This window comes from Myotis davidii, unplaced genomic scaffold (assembly GCF_000327345.1).
Source record: "Myotis davidii unplaced genomic scaffold, ASM32734v1 scaffold391, whole genome shotgun sequence".
Lineage (NCBI taxonomy): Eukaryota > Metazoa > Chordata > Mammalia > Chiroptera > Vespertilionidae > Myotis > Myotis davidii.
The window spans coordinates 4,102,714-4,118,377 of record NW_006284336.1 but is presented as its reverse complement, the minus strand read 5'-3'; the positions used below and the strand labels follow the sequence as shown (position 1 = coordinate 4,118,377).

The following is a 15,664-nucleotide window of genomic DNA, read 5'->3' as shown; positions in this document are numbered from 1 at the left end:
GGGGGGGGGGGGCTGCTCCCATCAGCAGGGGCTGGCAGCAGGCCAGGAGTGGCCCGGAGTGGCTGGGCTGTGCTCACTGTCCTTTGCTAGTCTCCATTTTACAAATTAGTAAGTTCCCATGGTCTTTGTCAGAACAGAATCCTTCTTCGCAGACACAGACATTGCACCCCCAAACCCAGTCCCACCGTGGCCACCAGGACAACTCATATAAGATGAAAGCAGCACCTCACAGCTTCCTCCCCACTGTGCCAGGAGGGTGCAGAAGGCCTCTTGTGCCCTAAACTGACATCACCACTGATTCTGTTTACAAAACTTCACCACTGCCCTGTTGAAGTTCCTCCTCCAAGTCCAGGCCTCCCCAGACTCAACTCGCAGAAGGGAAAAGGCATTGCTCCAACCCAAGGGACCTTAACTCCAATCGGACCCTTTCACCCAGGCCCAGTGCAGCAGGAGGAGGGAGCATCTACACGTATGGGCTCTGCCACACCCCCAGTGCCCGCAAATGCAGGCTCTGGCAAGCCCTCGGGCAGCATGAGCGCCAGGCACCCTGCTAAGTACACGTTACATGCATTTACAAACTGAATGCTCACAAGATCTGACAGGGTAGCTCCGTCGTTACCCCATCTCACAGATGAGTAAACTGAGGCACAAAGAGGCTAAGAGGCTGAGTGGATTGCCCAGATACTTCTGTGTCTGGAGAGAAAGAGGGGGCAGAGGCAGGGAGGGCATCCAATCCTTTCCCTGAAGCGTCCACTGTGGGGCGGGCATAGCCTAGCTGCTGGGGACCCTCCTCGGTGAGAGAACAGATGGGTCCCTGCCTCCCAGAGCCCAGAGTCTGTGACGAGGACCCCGCGGACCTGGCTCCGGGCCAGGCACTGCCAAGGGACAGGAAAGTCGCCACCAGGATTTCTGGCTCCCTCTTCACACTGCACAGCACTTAAGTCTCTTCCAGGACAAAGCAAGACCCTCCACTTTGCTAGTCTGATAGGCGAAAATGCACGCTAAGGTAGAGGAGTGGAGGGGCAGGCGGTGGGAGCGATCTCCTCTCCAAAGGGATGCACCAAGGATACCTCCTAACAGCGCCCTCCTCTAGTTAGCCATCCGGGAGAGACCTGACTTACACCACCTATCCAGGAACCTCTAGATACACACAGTGGGGCACACCTGCATTCCAGAGCCTGGCACTGCTGCAAGGGACAGAGGTTCCTGTGCCCTGCCCTCTGGCTTCTCAAAGCTGGATGTGCCCACACTCCCACTGCCTCTCCCCTCCTCACGACAGCCAGATGGAGTTCTGGGCTGGGACACCTAGTTCCCCAAAGCCAGACTGAAAGAGACCCACGTCCATGCCCCACGGCCATGGGTGTGCAGAACTGGACCAGCCATAGCCAACTGTACCTGGACTTGGTCCTCCAAAGGGGAGGCCTGGTTGCTTGGAGTAGAGATTTCAAGGGGATATGGGAGAGAGGCAAGAGGCATAATAGCAAGAACAAACCTTACCTAGCATTTCCCAGGCACCTTTCTAAATGATTTGCCTACGGGAACTCATCTGATCCTCCTAACAACCCTACAAGGTGGGTCCCGTCATTCTTCCCATTTTACAGGTAAGGAAACGGAGGCACGTAGAAGTTAAGTCTCTTGTCCAAGATCACACAGCTAATAAGCCATAGAGTCAAATCCAAGCAGGCTGGCTCTGTTTCCCACACTTAACCAGTGCCCTACACTGCCTCTGTTGCCCTATGACCCAAGCCAAGTCCAGTGCAGCCAGGAAATAAGATGACACTTGGAATACACTTAAATTCCTTTACAACCAACTCCAACTTATCACACATCTGTGGCAAAATGGATACATCAATGGCCCCGCTCACCCCACTGCCCCCATCTGCTAGGGCTGCTGTAACCATGTACCACAATGGGCGGCTTAACAACAGAAATCCATCGCCTCACAGTTCTGGAGGCTGGAAGTCCGAACTCTAGGCATCGGCAGGGTTGGCTCCTTCTGAGGGCAGGGAGGATGTGTTCCCTGCCTCTCTCCAGCGGCTGGTGATGGCTGGCAATCTTTGGTGTTCCTTTGCTCACAGATGCTTCTCTCCAAACTCCACATCCACCATCACATGGCCTTCGCTCCGTGTGTGTGTGTGTGTGTGTGTGTGTGTGTGTTCTTATAAGGGCACAAGTCATACTGGAATAGGGGGGTCACCCTACACCAGCATGACCTCCTCTTAACTAATTACATCTGCAATAACCCAATTTCCAAATAAGACCATTCTGAGGTGCTGGGGGTTAGGGCTTTAATATATGAACTGGGGGTGGGGGTAATTCAACCCATTATAGGGGCCCACAAGCCCTGAAGAAGCCAGACTGTGTTCTCCAACAGGAGATGCCCTCTAACCTGCCCCCTCACCAAAGCTGACCAGAGAGGACTCTGGCCTCAAAACAGCCAATCCCCGTGCACTGGCTCAAAAGATCTGGCCAATCAGAGGCCTCTCTCAGGAGTCCATCCTTGGGAGGCCGGGAAGCCAAAGCCTTAGCTGTTGGGCCACACAGGGAGTTAAGGTGGAGAGGGGCTTTGCTGGGAAGGGCCACGCCATGGCTGCGGGGAACCTAAGAGGGCAGACAAGGCCGGTCTATGAACAGATGTCACCGCCAGTAGCTCTTGCCTCAGACAGGATGGAAGAGACCTCGGTGCCACCACCTTCCCTTCCCCTGAGGCCCAGGGGTAAGGCTATTCATCTTCCTAGATTCATACAAGACCTCCCAAATCCCTACAATGATCTGTTCTTTAGCATCAGTGGGGCTCCTGCAGCCACCTCTGCATCCTCCAAAATGAGGGGCTGTGGAAGCGCCTGGGAGATGCCTCCCAAACCCATTTCTATTTTCCCAGCATCCTCTGCAGCTAGTCACAGGCCAAGTTCTGTTCAATGGAAGGTGGAAACCTCTACCTTCAGACCTGGCTCATAAAACCCTGGTAAGCCATCTTCTACACATCTTCTACCCCCACTTGCTCGCTGGACAGAGGATCCTGAGGTGGCCTCAGGTACCCTAGGGGTCGGTGATGCCACCAGCCAGCAGAGTCCCCTCCCCACCCCGATCCCAGTGGATCATGACTTGAGTGACAGAGTTGGATCGTATCACTGAGGCATGTGTCACTGCAGTTAGCCTTGCCTGGCTAATGTGGAAGCTTTATACCTGTGCCCGCTGCCTGGAACGCCTCTCCCCAGAGCTTCCCACGGCCTTCTCCTCCTCCCCCTTCAAATCTCAACTCAAATGTCACCTTCAGAGGGGCTTTTCTGATGCCTGCCCAATTAAAACAGTGCTCCTCCCTGGTCCTCCTTGTCACGGTGCTGTTCCTTTCCTTCCTGGCATCCATCACAATCCAAAATGAATGAATGAGTAACTTTTCCCATCTTCCCTACGAGACGGTAAGCTCCTCTACGGAGCTCACTGTCCCGTTCCCTTCATCCCCAGTGACAAACATAATACCCGACACACACCAAGTCCTCTTTGAGTATTTGCTGAATCAGCAAAGGAACAAAGTCTAAGATCCAATATCCGTGGACCAGGACAGCAGACAACCCTGGAGGGACCACAGAGACAGATTCTGCAACCACCCAGCATACAAGTAGGTCTGTCTCAACGTCAGGGATACACAGTTCTGTGTTCACGCCAGCAGGCTCCTCCATGGAGAGTGTATATCCCAGAAGGGGAGCTGGACAATCCACTGGGTGCAGCAAGAAAAATCACTATATAAATGAAAGTTCTACTATTCATCTCACCCTTTCTCTAGTGCCATTCCCCTTGAGGTTTGATAACGGTGACGATAACGCTGAGGGCCAGGGTGACAAGGGCAGCACATATTTGAGCACCTGCCTCCAGGGCGCCCGGCCGGCCCTGCTGAAAGCAGTTACATGTATCACTTCATTGAGGCCTCATCAGAGCCGAGGGAGGCAGGTCTCTCATTATCCTCACTCTCTAGATGTGGAAATGGAGGCACAAGGAGGTGACCTGAGCGGTCCAAGGTCACTCCCCAACTAAGTGGGAGGCCTAGCACGGGAGCCCAGCACTGGGGCCCAGGGTCCGTGCTGCTGTAGACCATCGCTGCACAGCCCAGACTGACAGGTACGTGAGTTTACAGCCCCTGGGACACTGGCTGATCTTACTTCTGGTGGACGTGTGACGAGAGGAGCCTGGGACTTTGTACTTTCACAGAGTAGATTTCTTCCTTTCTTTCTTGATTTAAAGAAAAAAAAAAACTTTTATTGATTTCAGAGAGGAAGAGAGAGGGAGAGAAAAATAGAAACATCAATGATGAGAGAGAATCATTGATTGGCTGCCTCCTGCATGCCCCCCACTGGGGATCGAGCTCACAACCCAGGCATGTGTCCTTGACCAGAATCAAACCTGGGACCCTTCAGTCCACAGGCCAACACTCTATCCACTGAGCCAAACCAGCTAGGGCTTAGATTTCTTTTTAGAAGATGTCAGTGAGAAAAAAAAAAAATCTGCTTTATACTATTTTGAAGACATTTTGATAAAAATAACAAATTTCAAAAGTACTCATTGATTCATGGATAAGAAGCCCAAGCATGGGTTTCAGAATTGGCTGAGAGGCCTCAAGACCCCATTTCACCACCTGGCTCTGCTCCCGCTTGTCCACGCTGCCATGTCCGTGGTCTCCTGGCACCTGTGCCTCCTGCTGACCAGGGCACCACTGGAGCCTCCTTCCTCTGGCATCGCCAGCGCCCGGCCAAGCGTGTCCCCTGCACGCCGCGGGGATGGCTGCACTGGCCTCCTGTGTGACCAAGGGTGAGCGCTGCGGCTCCTGGGCCCCATCAGGGTGCTTCTCTGTCACACAGAACTGAAAGGTCTCCGAGAGGATGCAGGAGCAGGAGGACGATATGAGACTCTGGAGGCAGACAGAACGAGAGAAACTGTAGCTCTGCCCCTTCCTGAATGTGAGGCCTTGGGCATGTCATGTCGCCCCGTCTCCCTGGGACTCAGCTTCCTCAAAGTAAAAGCGGTATGGTCGCTGCCTCGCAGGGTCAGTGTGAGCATCCACTACCGGTGGCTGCTGCTGCTGCTACTATCACTACCATCATCATCATCATCATCAGACAGGCAAGCCAAGAGTCTGAGACCAAGGACACAGAACTGCTCCGGCTTTGAGCATTCCTCATTCGGGGCAGCCACATCGGGCTCAAAAGGAGCAGACAGAGAAGTGCCCGTGAAAACTTCAGGAGAAAAGCCCATTCGGTCGAGACGGATGCCATCCAAGCCCTCAGACGTGGCTTATCACCACACCAACCAGACTCTGCAACAGGTGGCACCGAGGTGGCTCCTGGGACACATTCCAGGCCCCACAAACGGACGAGACGCATGAGGGCCCTGAAGTTCAACTCAGAAAGGCCCGAGCAGGCGGCTCCACATGAGGTCTGCTCAGTGGGTCCCCGGGAGGAAAGGAAAACTTCGGGCAGCACTTCCAGAGACTCTTACGGAGCCAGACCCTCAGGGAGGAACCTCACTGTGTTCTGTTCCAGTTGTGCAGTGTTTCCCACATATAAAAAGTACACAGAATAAACCCATTTCATTTCACCAGTAAGTCAGGAACGATATTATCCTGCTCATCACACACCTCGCAGAGGGTGGAGCAGGGGTTTGAGCCCAGAGTCCAGGTGTGCTCATGGTCGCTGGCCCCCAGGTGGTCACCGTCAGTGTCTTTCCTCTCTGGACGGGCATGCGTGCCACTTTCTCTCCACGAGGAAATTCCCCATTCCTCTTCTTCTTTTTTTAATCCTCACCTGAGGATATGTTTTTATGGATTTTAGGGAGAGAGGAAGGCAGAGAAACATCGACCCGTTACCTCGCGTACACGACCTGACCAGGGATAGAATGGAAATTCCCTGTTCATGAACCTGAGCGGGTGCAGGTGGCTGGGACCTCTGAGGCTCAGGCCTGCAGCCCCTGCCGGGACCCCTGAAACACACTCTGGGGGCCACCCGGAGCCAAATCCCAAGTGCAACTCCCCAGACCATCAGGCGGTCAACCATCCGGCTGAGCCCAGTCCTCCAGCCTTACCACCAAGGCAGTGGACGTGTGAGCGAAGATTCTGGAACCTTCCAGCCCAGAGCAAATACCCATTCGCCACAGCCCGAGCTGCAAAGAATGGAAGACTTAACCAGCCCAAACCTCCGATTCACACATCTCCTCGCTCACACGCAATGGCAGCCACTGAGCCCACTCGGGATGGCCCTCCTGCCGGCCTCCGGGCAAGCCTCTCCCTGGACTCCCCACACCAGCAGCTGCCCCGCTGCGAGGCCTCTCCCACTTCCCCTCACCTGCCCTGCCCGGTGGACAGAGCCAGCCCCCCTCACAGGCACCCCGTGCAGACAGACCCTCACTGTGGCGGCAACACGCAATCCCGCCATGGCTGGTGGCTGAGTCTGCTTCCCCTCCAGGGCCGGGACCCCCTCCCCCCTCAGCAGAGTCTGGGTCCCAACAGGATAGCAAATATGGGCCGAACTCACCAAACAGCTCCGCCACGACAGGGTCCAGAGAGCAGCCCTATAGGCCCAGGGCTGCTTTATGGCTCTAAACTAGTCAGCACATGGCCCGGACCGGAGTTTTTCCACCTTGGCACACTGACGCTTGGTCCTGAAATTCGTTTGTAGTGGGGCTGTCCGTGCACTGTAAGGTGTTTAGCAGCATCCCTGGCTTTAACTCACTCCCTAGATGCCACGAGCACCCCCCCCCCCTCCATTATCACAACTAAAAATGTCTACAGACATTTGCCTGCTGGAGAGAACCCCTCACTGCTCTGGACAGTGGGATCTGCGTGTGTCTAGCCTCATCCAGGCCCACTCGGAGGGTGCGACACCTGCCAGAAGTCACATGCCACATGCCCCACAACCACACGCATGCTCCCTCATGCCAGCCTGCCCCTGGCAGACCTCACAGTTCCCTGCAGTCCCTGCTAATTAGGGCCCTTGAAGAACACTGCAGCTTGGGGGAGGGGGGTGTCCCCTCAGAGCATCTCACTGACAACAGGAGGCTGAAAACATGGCCCTGAGAGTCCCCATTCCAGGGCCCACGGCCTGCTCGCTCCGTCCTAAGCTCTTTACCCCAGAATTGGCTTTTCCTGTCTCTTTACGAACACACCAACACAGCCGCCTCACACAGGACCGCCAGACCATGATCGAAACAAAAACACAAATGCGACCACATCATCCTCTTCTCGAAACCCTTCCGTGGATCCCACCAGACGTCCACACACCTGAGCCAGACGGCCACCCGCAGAGCTGGCCGCCACTCGTTACAACTACGGCAAAAGTAACAGCAGCAGCGCCCGAGGGTCCAATGCTCACCCCGTGGGACTGAGCTAACCCTTCTGGCATATTTCCTCCTTCATTCATTCCCAGCTATCACTGTGTGGAGCGGACGCCTATATTATTCCCATTCTATAGATAAGGGAATTCAGTCTCAGGAAACAGATGTAACTTGCCCCCAGGCACACAGCAAAGCTCGCCAAACACTGCTGGACTCAGTGGCACAACGTAGGTTCCACAGGAGATGAGTCTCATCTAATCACTGCTGTGTCTCGGGTACCTAGAACAGGCCCGGCAGAGCAGGCATTCAAAAATGGGAAGGAGGGAAGGGGGAGGGGTTGGAAGAAAGGTTGTAAACAGTATATGTCAAACCTAGCTAGTTACCATGATCACCTGGGAGTCTATTAACTACAATACTCAGTCCCAGCCAACCTGGGCAGTGACACCATCCTTAGTCACCCCAGGGAGAAGGGGGAATTGCTTTCATTTAACTGAGAGGCAGAACTACCTGGCGATGATTTCAGGAGCCAAATCCTGTCTGGTGCCCCTCAGAACGGGCTTCAGGAGAAGGTTCCAGCAGCCTAGACATTTGAAAGCCCCCAGGTGTTTCTCATGGTCAGCAGGACCCGTCCACTCAGCGTGGCACACCTGTATTTACTGTCAGTGCCCTGCAGCCCTCCCCCGCCCTCCCTGCTCCCCCCGCAGCTTCGACAGGTTTCTGAGCCGCCTGAGAGGTCGAGTGTGGCCAAAGCAAACAAAGACAGGAAGCAAGTTGGCTGCTTCCACATACTTTCAAGGCAGGGCTTCGGCTCTGGGCCATCCGAGGCCTCCTTGGCTCCGAAGCCAGGAGCAACCTTGGGAAGCTGTTCAATCTCACTCGTGACAGGAGAAATCAAATGAAGAATGACACCACACTCCCTGAGTCTACCTGCGACTGGCCCAGTTCACACCCGCATCATGGCGTGGAGGAAGGCGTGGGGAACAGGTCCGCTCACACCCGCATGGGCTGCTGTGGGTGCTGTCAAACTCCCGAGTTAAAATACTCCTTAACTCGGAAATCACGCTTACAGGAAGCTGTCCTTAGATATCCCCATACATGTATAGGAAATAAAATGCACGGATAACCCTCATGCACGGCGGGTGGGGATGTCCAACGGAGCAGCCACTTGGAAAACAGTCTGGCAGTTCCTAAAATGATTAAACACAGACAACCCTCCTAGGCATACGCCCAAGCGAAATGAAAGCATACGTCCACACAAACACGGGTACATCAGCGCTCACGGCAGCACTGTTCCTAATCGCCAAACAGTAGAAACAACTCAGTGAATGAGTGGATACACAAATTGGGGGAAATCCATGCGACGGGATATTATTCAGCCATAAAAGGAAAGAGGAGCTGACACATGCCACATGGTGGACCAACCTTGAAAACATGATGCCAAGTGGAAGAAGCCAGACGCAAAAGGCCATGATTCTAGTGAAAGGAAATGTCCAGGTCAGGGAAATCGAGAGAGGCAGAAAGTAGGTGAGTGGTGGCTTAGAGCAGGGAGAGGATAGGAAATAGAGGGTGATGCCTAATGGGTTCGGGGATTCTTTCTGAGGTGATGGAAATGTTCTAAAATTGATTATAGTGGTGGTTGCACATTATCTGTGAATATACTAAAAACCACTGAGTTGTTAATTTTAAATGAATGAATTGTATGGTATGTGAATTGTATGGTATATGAATCATAAAATTAAAAGAAGAAACGGAAGGGGCAAGGGAAGAGGATGAGGAATAGGAAGGGGAAGAGGAAGAATGCAAATATAGCAAAAGACCAGGAACAGTCTATGTCCCTTTCTAGGGGTTACACTGCTACCTGCAGCCGGAATGCTATGGGGCCCTGAAAGAAGGCAGATCAATGTGCTGATAACAAACCACCTCCAAAATAATTATTAAATCTAAGAAAAAAGAAACCACGGTGCGGAAGTGTATGCAGTAGGTACCCACTTGCGTAAAAAGCGTGACACACATTCACAAGCATAGAGTATTTCTGGAAGATAAACAAACTTGATAATGAGCTTGCCTGTGAAGCATGGGATGAGGGCTGAGGAAGAGAGACATTTATTTATGAATTTTTTTTGTTTTTTTATCCCCCAAGTGTACATTTCAATTTTTCAATTAAAAAGTAGTCAAGCTCTGGCCACTGTGGCTCAGTGGTCAGAGTATCGGCCCATGACCCAAAGGGCCGTGGGTTCGAGTCCCGGTCAAGGGCATGTATCTGAGTTATGGGTTGCAACCCCAGCCCCAGTCAGGGTGTGTGCCAGAGGCATCCAATCAATGTGTCGCTCTCACATCAATATTTCACGCGCTCTCTCTCTCTCTCCTCCTCTCCTCTTTCCAACTGTCTCTAAAGATCCATGGAAAAAATATCCTCAGGTGAGGATTAACAGTTTTTTTAAAATAGTCAATTAAAAAATGCAAATTAAAGCAAGTCTCTGCAACTGAAACTTGCTTAAGTCTCCTCACTCTGTTCAAAAAAAACAAACAAACAATAAAAACAAAAACAGTCTTAGAAACTTTAGGAACTGAGCCAATTGCCTAATCTAAAGGGGGTGGGGAAGGGAAGATACCTCCACCAGGACCGGAATCTCATCTGAAAGCTGCAGAACATGCTCTGTCCACATGAGCTGAAGTAAAGATCTTTCACTCTGTGGTTTGCAGTGACATGAAACAGACATGCATCTGGCTACCAAGCTATGAGTTTCCACAAATTCTGGCCTGTTAGACCCTAAGAGGGCAGAGAACTTAACCATCGACAGGAACCCAATGGCCCTGATGCTGTCTGTCTGAGCACACCCCTACTCGCCCAGGTGAGCCGTCTGGGTGTCATTTCCAAGTTGGCCTTAGAAGAAACTGGCTGAACTTCCCCCACCTGCTCTAAGCCCCATCAGAGACCCAGACAAAGTGGCCACACTTCCACTTTTAGAACAGAAGAAGGTATCAAAACAACAACTGCAGTGACAAGTGAAGGCAGGAAGGTGAGAAGCCGCCCAGGCCAGGCCGCAGGGAAGGCAGGCCGCACTGCCCTGCCCAGCAGGTACTCACAGAAGCCCTCGATCTTGTCGGCCGTCTTACTCCAGGCCACCTGCCGCGTCTCCATGATCACCTGGACGGTCCTGCGCTCCGGGGTGGACTTGCGGAAGCTGAACACGGTCATCACGGTGCCCAGCTCCAGGGCTCTCTTGATCTGACTCTTCTCATATTCCGGGAGGGCGTCCACGTTGACCATGGTGGTCATTGTTGGCCACACCAGGGAGGAGGAGGAGTGAGGAACAGCGAGGCTGGAGGGAAGGACAGAAGAGTGGGAATTGGCTTTAGTTAACCGAGGGGGATTTAGTTAACGGGACTTGGACTTCCAGAGCCAACTCCTGTCTCATGAGCATGAGTTTTAGGAGAAGATCCCCGGGGCAACGAATTGCTGGCCGCTCAGACCCACACAGGACACACACAGGTTTAAATGGAAGTGGAGGTGTGGGAGGACACCCCCGACCTCAATGCCCAACTGTCACCCAGGCTTTGAATAACCAAATCACCCCAGCCTGGCCAGGAGCCCTCCCTCCCCACACACTTTCATGCTGTAGAACATTTGAATACTCAAAGCAGCCCAGGCTGGCTCCCAGCCCTCATCCCCAACACCAGCATCCTTTTCTATCCTGCCGAGAAATTTCTAACCATCCCTTTATTTCCTAAATGAAGTTGGAAACAAAAGAAAGAAAGCAAAACTTCAGAATGTGTCCGTGGAGACCTCTGCACGGAAATGGGGCCAACAGGGCAGAAAACCTCAGGGCCCGGCAGCCTCAAGTTCAAATGCTGGTGTAGGTTCCTGCCGACTGTGTGGCCCTGAGCAGGCTGTGTGACCCTGCAAGCCTCAGAGGCCTCCTTTCTAAAATGGCACAGTTAGGAAGCTTGGAATGCGATGTCACCAGCAAAGCTCGGCATCCAGCAGGTGACCTTGATGACCACCTCTTCCCACCAACAGCCAATGTTTAGGAGAAGATTCTAGTGGCGGCGAATTATGTGACCAGAGGGGCACTAGGGCCCCAAATCTCAGAGCCTTCCTTGTCTGGCCTCTCTCACAACCACACCCAATCCAACAGAAGATCCAGAATCCAACCCATCTCGCCCCTTCACCGGTTCTTCCAAGAACTATACTTGGCCTAGATGCCTGGTGCATGAAATTCATGCACAGGTAGGGTCCCTAGGCCTGGCTAACGATCAGGGCTGATCTGTGGGGCGACTGGCGGGGCAATCGGGGGCCCCCTACTGGCACCTGCCTTGGCCGCCCTGCCCCCTGCTGTCACCACTGGTCGCCTCCCTCTGTGGGGCAACTGTCAGGGTGATGGGGGGGCCCCACTCACCCGCCTTGGCTGGCCTGGGGCCTGCGGGCTGGGGGCAGCTCCTGTATTGAGCATCTGCCCCCTGGTGGCCAGTGTGCATCATAGCAACCAGTCGTTCTGCTGGTTGATCGATTTGCATATTAGGCTTCTATTATATAGGATTATTCTAAGCACCTACTAACTGGTCTTCCTGCTTCTGCCTGCCTCCTACAGACAACTTCTGAAAGCCAGAAGAATGCTTTCAGAACAGGAGTGAAATCATGTCCCTCCCTGAGCCCTTGCTCTGCACCCTCAACCTCCAATTCTGCCCCCCAAATGTCCAAAGACACACTGCCTGCCACTCACAGGGGACTTGAACTAAGGCTGGCCCTACACCAAGTCACTTAAGCCCCTGGGCCTCATTTCCACACTTATAAAGAGGAAAATAGATTAAAGGTTCTTGTGAGGGTTAAACCGGAGAGTATGTCTTGGCCAAGCATGTCAAACATGTGGACCGCCAGCCGCGAGTTTGACATGCTTGGTCTTGGCCCTTAAAACAAGGATGCAAAGTCCGTGCTCCTGGGATTTAGCTACTGCGGAATCTATTACCATCAATTGTTCTGTGTGCCTTCCTTACCGCCTTCCCTCCCTCCAAATCCCTTTAGGAGCCCACGGTGGTTACTCTGCAGAGAGGCAGGTTGTCAGCCAGGGCTATCTTGGCCTCTACACTGGCTCTGACTTGCCCAGAGCTTCCTGCCAAGATGCTCAAACTCAGGGCCTCAGTTTCCTCATCTATAAAATGGGGATAAGAGTATCACCCTGAAGGGGTGCTGGAAGGACGAAAGCTACAATATATGCGCAGCCCCAGCATTTAGCAGGGCCTCAGATAGTATTTTCTGAGGGGCCTCAGATAATATTAATCAATACCTTGAGTGTCAACTCTATTGCCAAGCACTAAGCTGTAGACTAGTAAGCAAATGAGGGGGGAGTGGAGAGAGGTTACTGGGGAGGGACCCTGAGTTTAACCTGGGGTGAGGCCAGGAGCTTAGAGGGCTCAGAGAAAGCTTTGGGGTAGAGGGCATCTGAATCTAATTTTAAAAAAAATGAAGAAGGAGGGAACAGTGTTTTAGGCAGAGGAACAGGCTTAAGCGAAGGCCCTGCAGCAGGACTAAGAGGGTGCGCCAAGAACTCTGCCTGAAGTGAGCCCCCCGCCTCTTCACCCTCTAATCCAGGTCAAAGGGAGAAAACAAGGTGCCCATGGCCACTCTCACCCAATAACTGTTCATTGGCCCCCCCAGGTGCCAGCACCTGCTATACCTGGTTCCTCTCATTTATCTCAATGAAAAATACAGGAAGTGAAAACAAGCCCTAAGGGGTGAAATGATGTGATCAAGGTCATGTAGACAAGGTCATGCCCCAGGATTAGAACCCTGGTCTGGATCCCACACCTCTGCTCCTTCAGCACCTGCCTTCTGCAATTCAGAATCCCACGGCAGAATTTGGCCAGACAGAAACTAATGTGGCAGCCCTTGTCCCTCTCTAGGGAGAGGTTAAAGGCCTTGTCTAAGGTCACAGAGCTGGGAAGTGGCAGAAGCCAGGGTTTGCACCTGGTCCCAGCTCCGCAGCTCTTTACCATGCTGACGCTGGAGTTCCCCACTCCCAGGTCTCAAGTCCAACGTGCAGGAGGGCATCCAGGGGAAACACACGCCCTGTCACACCTCCACCTCTGATTAAACCTGCCAGCCGGAGGCACTGGGGCTCTCCATTCTGACTCTGGCTCTGGGAGGGCCTTGGATTTAACCATCCCAGGATTCTGGTTACTTCCAGCTCAAAAAGCCCAGTGGATTGGCTCCACCATAAACAAGTCTTTTGTGCTGCCTCTGGCCAAGAACTGGAAGGACATCCTCATGGCCACAAGATCCTTGGAATCAACCACCAAAATGCAGCCAGCTTCCGACCCAGAGCTGGACAGTCAGCATCTAAGAAAAGGAGGTCTCCAAGGCCTTGACCAGGGGGAGGCGCACCTACCCATCACAGGCAACTTCCACTTTGCTTCTGCTTTCAAAAAAGAAAGAAAAAGAAAAAAGGAAGAAAGGAAGAAAGGAAGAAAGAAAGAAAGAAAGGGCCTTGAAATCCCTTTTTTGTTCCTGTTTCTCATCTTCCCTGGGTAACTCTGTAAAATGACTTATGGTATAAATACAAACATGGCTGAGGTTCAACAAGAGGTTTCACCATTTCTACTTTTCATGTCCTTCTCTTCAAAATAAACTCCTGGGATTCAAGGAGCCAGCACCAGGAAGCAGGGGACTTCTCTTCTCTTCTGCACATGCTAGGCCAGTACAGGATGTTATACAAAATCCCAGGAAACAATTCTCTGTTGAAAATCAGCAGTCGCATCCCTGAGAGGTTACCATCCCTCCTACCGCTTCAGGGAAATTGTTGCTGCCCTCACACCCACCCTGCAGCATCAGGACTTACGTTGTCATCGCCTCTCGGCCTTTTGGCTAAGATCAAGTGTAGGACTTAACGTTGTCCCTGTAGACACAGGCAGTATCAGCCGCTGCAGGTAGGGGGGCAGATTGGCTCAACTTGATTATTTTAGGACAACCTGTGAGCATCTAGTAAAATATGCATATGTTTTGGTCCAATAATCATATATGTGCAGAAAGAAACACGAACAAGGATGTTCACGGAGGCATCACTTGTAACAGAAAAAGAGAAAGAAAAACAACCCAGGAAACAACGTAACTGCCCATCAATTTGCGGGAGGAGGGAAGGGACCTTAGGTAAGAGTCCTGTCAATCAATAATGAAACACACGCCTTAAAGAACACACCATAACTATTGGAGAGAATGAGAGTGATTTATAAGCAGTTTGATCTGGAAGGTCATGAGAGAGATGAAAAAGAGTTGCAAACCAGTAAGTATACGATAACTACATTTCTAAAAGGCTGTTTGCTTATAAGTCCAGGGAGAGCAGTTACTATGGGGGGAGTGGAAGAGGGGAGAAAGGATGACAACATTTTATTAATTTAAGTGGTGACATGGTGGATGAGTTTTAGTTCTTTCTGTTTTACTGTTTTCTAAACTAAGAACTGTTTTCCAGTTTTCTCACTGGCCACTTTCCACTGACTCCACCCAGCAAAGGGGCTCTGCATGGGGGACCCCCCCTCTCTGCCTCTTCCAGAGAAGCCTCAGATGCTCAAGGTGTGGGGGAGACAGCAGCACCATCAGGCAATTTCAGCATCAATGAAGCCTCAGCGGTTATCTCCCTCAGCCAACACACAGGTGGCGCACACACCTTTGTAACAGGGTAAGTGCCTGGGGCTGGCACAGACCCCTACCTTAGGAAGCCCTTCCTGAACTGCAGCTAAGGTCCACGGCCTGAGCCCCACGCAGGCACCTTAACCAGAGGGCGAGGAACTAGCCAGGTAAGCTTTCAACAGCTGAGCCCCACTTCTCAACACAGCCCTGGGGTGTAGCCCCGAGTCCAGGGCAAGAAACTCAACTTGCCCAGGACCACACAGCTGGAACTGAAATTCAAATTAAGTTGACTGAAGAGGCCACCTGTTTCCCTTGAGCCACGTCAGCCCCCTCACCCCCACCATACTCTCTCAGCCTCATTCAAGAACGGGTGCCAAAAGTCCCTCCCCAGACTCCCCCGAAATCCAAGCGCCAACCTCCTCCCACACCGTCCAAACGGGACCCATCTTTCCCCCAAGTTCTTCCGCTATGGGAGTAATGACCTCTTTGGGATTCCAAAACATAGCCAGGAAAACGCACAGACGTACACACATAATGATGCATACGATTGTGGGGTGCAAGAGGGAACCGTGAATGCCCCTCCAGCCCCCCAAGGCGATCCTTGTCTCTCTCTCCTGGGGAAGGGCTGCGCCTTCGCGCTATCGCGCCGCCACCCCCCTTCCCTCCCTCCCTCCCTCAACCACCTGTGCAATACGGGGAAGTGCCGGCCCGCCTGGCCGCGCC

At 52.6% G+C, this 15,664-nt stretch overlaps 1 protein-coding gene across 2 annotated transcripts in view; it reads right to left on the bottom strand.

Annotated features, from left to right (window-relative positions):
* Window positions 1-10,835, bottom strand: part of PLCG2 (phospholipase C gamma 2) — a 137,793-nt gene extending 126,958 nt beyond the window's left edge. Inside the window, exon 1 of one of the 2 annotated variants that reach the window (XM_006754468.2) lies at window positions 10,408-10,835. In XM_006754468.2, the coding sequence (XP_006754531.1) occupies window positions 10,408-10,600 (193 nt within the window). In that variant the 5' untranslated portion in view covers window positions 10,601-10,835. The remainder of the gene's footprint in view (window positions 1-10,407) is intronic. The other variant, XM_006754465.2, reaches the window with a different exon arrangement.
* Between the last annotated feature and the right edge of the window lie 4,829 nt (window positions 10,836-15,664).